General features: G+C 52.1%; 1 protein-coding gene across 1 annotated transcript; it reads left to right on the top strand.

Moving 5' to 3' along the window:
- Window positions 1-233: 233 nt before the first annotated feature.
- Window positions 234-2,444, top strand: RAP2B (RAP2B, member of RAS oncogene family). Its single transcript, XM_034439186.3, has one exon. The coding sequence runs from the start codon at window positions 1,017-1,019 to the stop codon at window positions 1,566-1,568; it is 552 nt and encodes a 183-aa protein (XP_034295077.1). The 5' UTR covers window positions 234-1,016; the 3' UTR covers window positions 1,569-2,444.
- The last annotated feature ends 271 nt before the right edge of the window (window positions 2,445-2,715 follow it).

The following is a 2,715-nucleotide window of genomic DNA, read 5'->3' as shown; positions in this document are numbered from 1 at the left end:
TCCTCTCCTTTTTCTAAATTGTCCGCCAAAACTTCTCGCCTTAACAAGAACAGGAGGGAGGGAAAATTGGGGGGGGGGAGGGGAGAAACGGCGCAGGCAGCCAGAAAGAAAGAAACAGCTGCTCTCTCGACAGTCCATTTCCCTTACAGCCAATCCACGAGGAAGTTCCCTCTCTCGGCCAATAAGCCGCGGCCGGTTGACGAGCACCGAACGGCAGCCAATGCCAACCAGAAGGGCGGTAGGCAAGGGGGAAAGGGGTGGGGGGGGTGGAGTGTCTGTTCTTCCCTCCTTCTTCTCCGCCTCCCTTTCAGGTGGGGAAAGGGGTGCGTCCTCGTGCCTAATGGGGTCGGCAGAAGAAGGGGGGGAAAGCGGGTGGTTGAGCAAGACCCCGCAGCCCAGCTGGGCGCAAGTGAGAAAGGAATGGCTCGCGGCGGCGCAAGCGGGGCTGGGGCGGCGCGCGCCTGGCTGAGGCGCTCTGCTCGCTGCCGGGGCGCGATCGGAACTAGCGCGCGCCGCCTCCACGCCACCCTGAGCAGCAACAGCAGCCACCGCCGCCGCCGCCGCCGTCACCGCTTCCCTTCCTCCCCCTGCTCCTCCTCCTCCTCCTCCTCCTCCTCGAGCTGTTGAGGCGCAGGTTTTGCCGGGCGAAAACGTCTCCAAGCTCCCGTCGCGACTCGTTTCATTCCGCCTGGGCGCTGGGGCGCAGGGAAAGGCGAGAGACTTATTCTTGCCCCGATAGCCGCCTCTCCTGCTCTCGCTCGTCGCCTCAGCTCCTGCCCGTCGCTGCCGCTTCCCGAGTGCTTTCTCCGCCTCAGCTCCAGCAAAGAAAGGAAGCCTCCTTTCCGTCGGGGGGGACGACTCCTTCTTCGCTCCCTCCCTCCTTCCTCTCGCCTTGTCTCTCTCTCTCTTTTTTTTTCTCCCTTCCTTTCTGAGGGTGGGAGGGGAGAAGAATAGGAGCCCGGCGAAGGAAGCCAGCCGCGCTCAGCCCGCCCGCCCTGGGTGTGCGTGAAAGAGCCATGCGAGAATACAAAGTGGTCGTGCTTGGCTCTGGCGGGGTGGGCAAATCCGCTCTCACCGTCCAGTTCGTGACGGGCTCCTTCATCGAGAAGTACGATCCTACCATCGAGGACTTTTATCGCAAGGAGATCGAGGTGGATTCCTCGCCGTCGGTACTGGAGATCCTAGACACGGCCGGCACGGAACAGTTCGCCTCCATGCGGGACTTGTATATCAAGAACGGGCAGGGCTTCATCCTGGTTTACAGCCTGGTGAACCAGCAGAGCTTTCAGGACATCAAGCCCATGAGGGATCAGATCATTCGGGTCAAGAGGTACGAGAAGGTGCCCATGATCCTGGTGGGCAACAAGGTGGACCTGGAAGGCGAGCGGGAGGTCTCGTTCGGGGAAGGCAAAGCTCTGGCCGAGGAGTGGAACTGCCCCTTTATGGAAACTTCAGCCAAAAACAAAGCCTCGGTGGACGAGCTCTTTGCCGAGATCGTCCGGCAAATGAACTACGCTTCCCAACCCAACGGGGACGATCAGTGCTGCTCTTCCTGTGTTATCCTCTGAAAAGAAAGAAAGAAAAAAAAACTAGGGTGGGGGAAGAGCACAGCGGCGCGTTGCTTTATGTGGTGTTTTTTTTTAATTATTATTATTTCCTTTCCTTTCTTTTACATTTTGAAATTTTAAAAAAAAAAGGTTTACAGCCAACAGCACCACAAGAAAAGGTGGCGGCAGCTGGAGCAGCAGTGTTGTCATTCTGTGAAACTCCCAAGCCTTTGAAACAAATTTTTGCATTACAACCCGGATCCCTTCCAGGTTATAGTTTATATACTCATGCTGCTGCGGGTGGTTTGTCGGTGTCATGAGTACGCATTGTCTCTCGTTAACATCTGATCCCTCCCAAGGAAAAGAAAAACTACAAAAAAAAAAAATTATCTCTTTGGAAATGTGGCGCTTTCCGCATGTACATGCCAGCGGTTTGATTGTTGCTTATTTCTTGTACTTGCCTCAGTTGGGAGGATTGTATTGGCCATTGATACACCAGTAGGAAAAGTTCCTGTGTTGTTTGCAGCAGGGGCAGCGGGAGGGAATTAAGAATTGCATTATAACTGGAAGATTAAACACGCAGAGACACACCTATAAGAATCGAAGGGAAGCATCGAAGGAAGGAAGTACATGTGGAGGAAGTTCAAATCTTTCACACTTGTCAGCCTGAAATTAGCTAGTGATTAGGCAATTTTTGATTTTGAGGATTTCTATGCAAAGTTGGAATATTTGTTACCATGCTTATCTCGTCGGAAGAAGTATTGCACAAGTACTGCCTGGGACTTTTAATAATACTGATGCCAATACAGCGCATGAGGTGCCACAGAAATATCTGCTGATTACTTGTGAAATCTATTTTGTTTACTTGTTGTATTGAAAGGGAAGGAATGAAGAGCATTTATTTGTGTTGGGTTTTTTTTTTTAAAAAAAGAAAGAAAATCAGCTATGAAAACACTAACAGACTTGCACAGTTTTTAAGTTGTGTGTACTTTGTGGAATGGTTGGGGACAGACAAAGCAGGCACAGTAATAACATGCCTTATTCAATTTGAGGAGGGGGGGTTGGCAATAACCAACTAGATCTCTGAAGTACAAAGAGTTTCTAAAATGTGGCACAGGGTGAACAGCGCCCCTGTGTGTGTAGAGTGCCTTCAAAGCAGCTGTTGCAG

This window comes from Pantherophis guttatus, chromosome 6 (assembly GCF_059756535.1).
Source record: "Pantherophis guttatus breed Tessera chromosome 6, ASM5975653v1, whole genome shotgun sequence".
NCBI classification, from domain to species: Eukaryota; Metazoa; Chordata; class Lepidosauria; order Squamata; family Colubridae; genus Pantherophis; species Pantherophis guttatus.
The sequence above is the reverse complement of the archived record's forward strand: the minus strand, read 5'-3'. Positions and strand labels throughout refer to the sequence as shown.

What these genes read in the sequence shown, in the direction of transcription:
- RAP2B (XM_034439186.3), top strand. Translation starts at nt 1,017, where the DNA reads ATGCGAGAATACAAAGTGGTCGTGCTTGGCTCTGGCGGGGTGGGCAAA.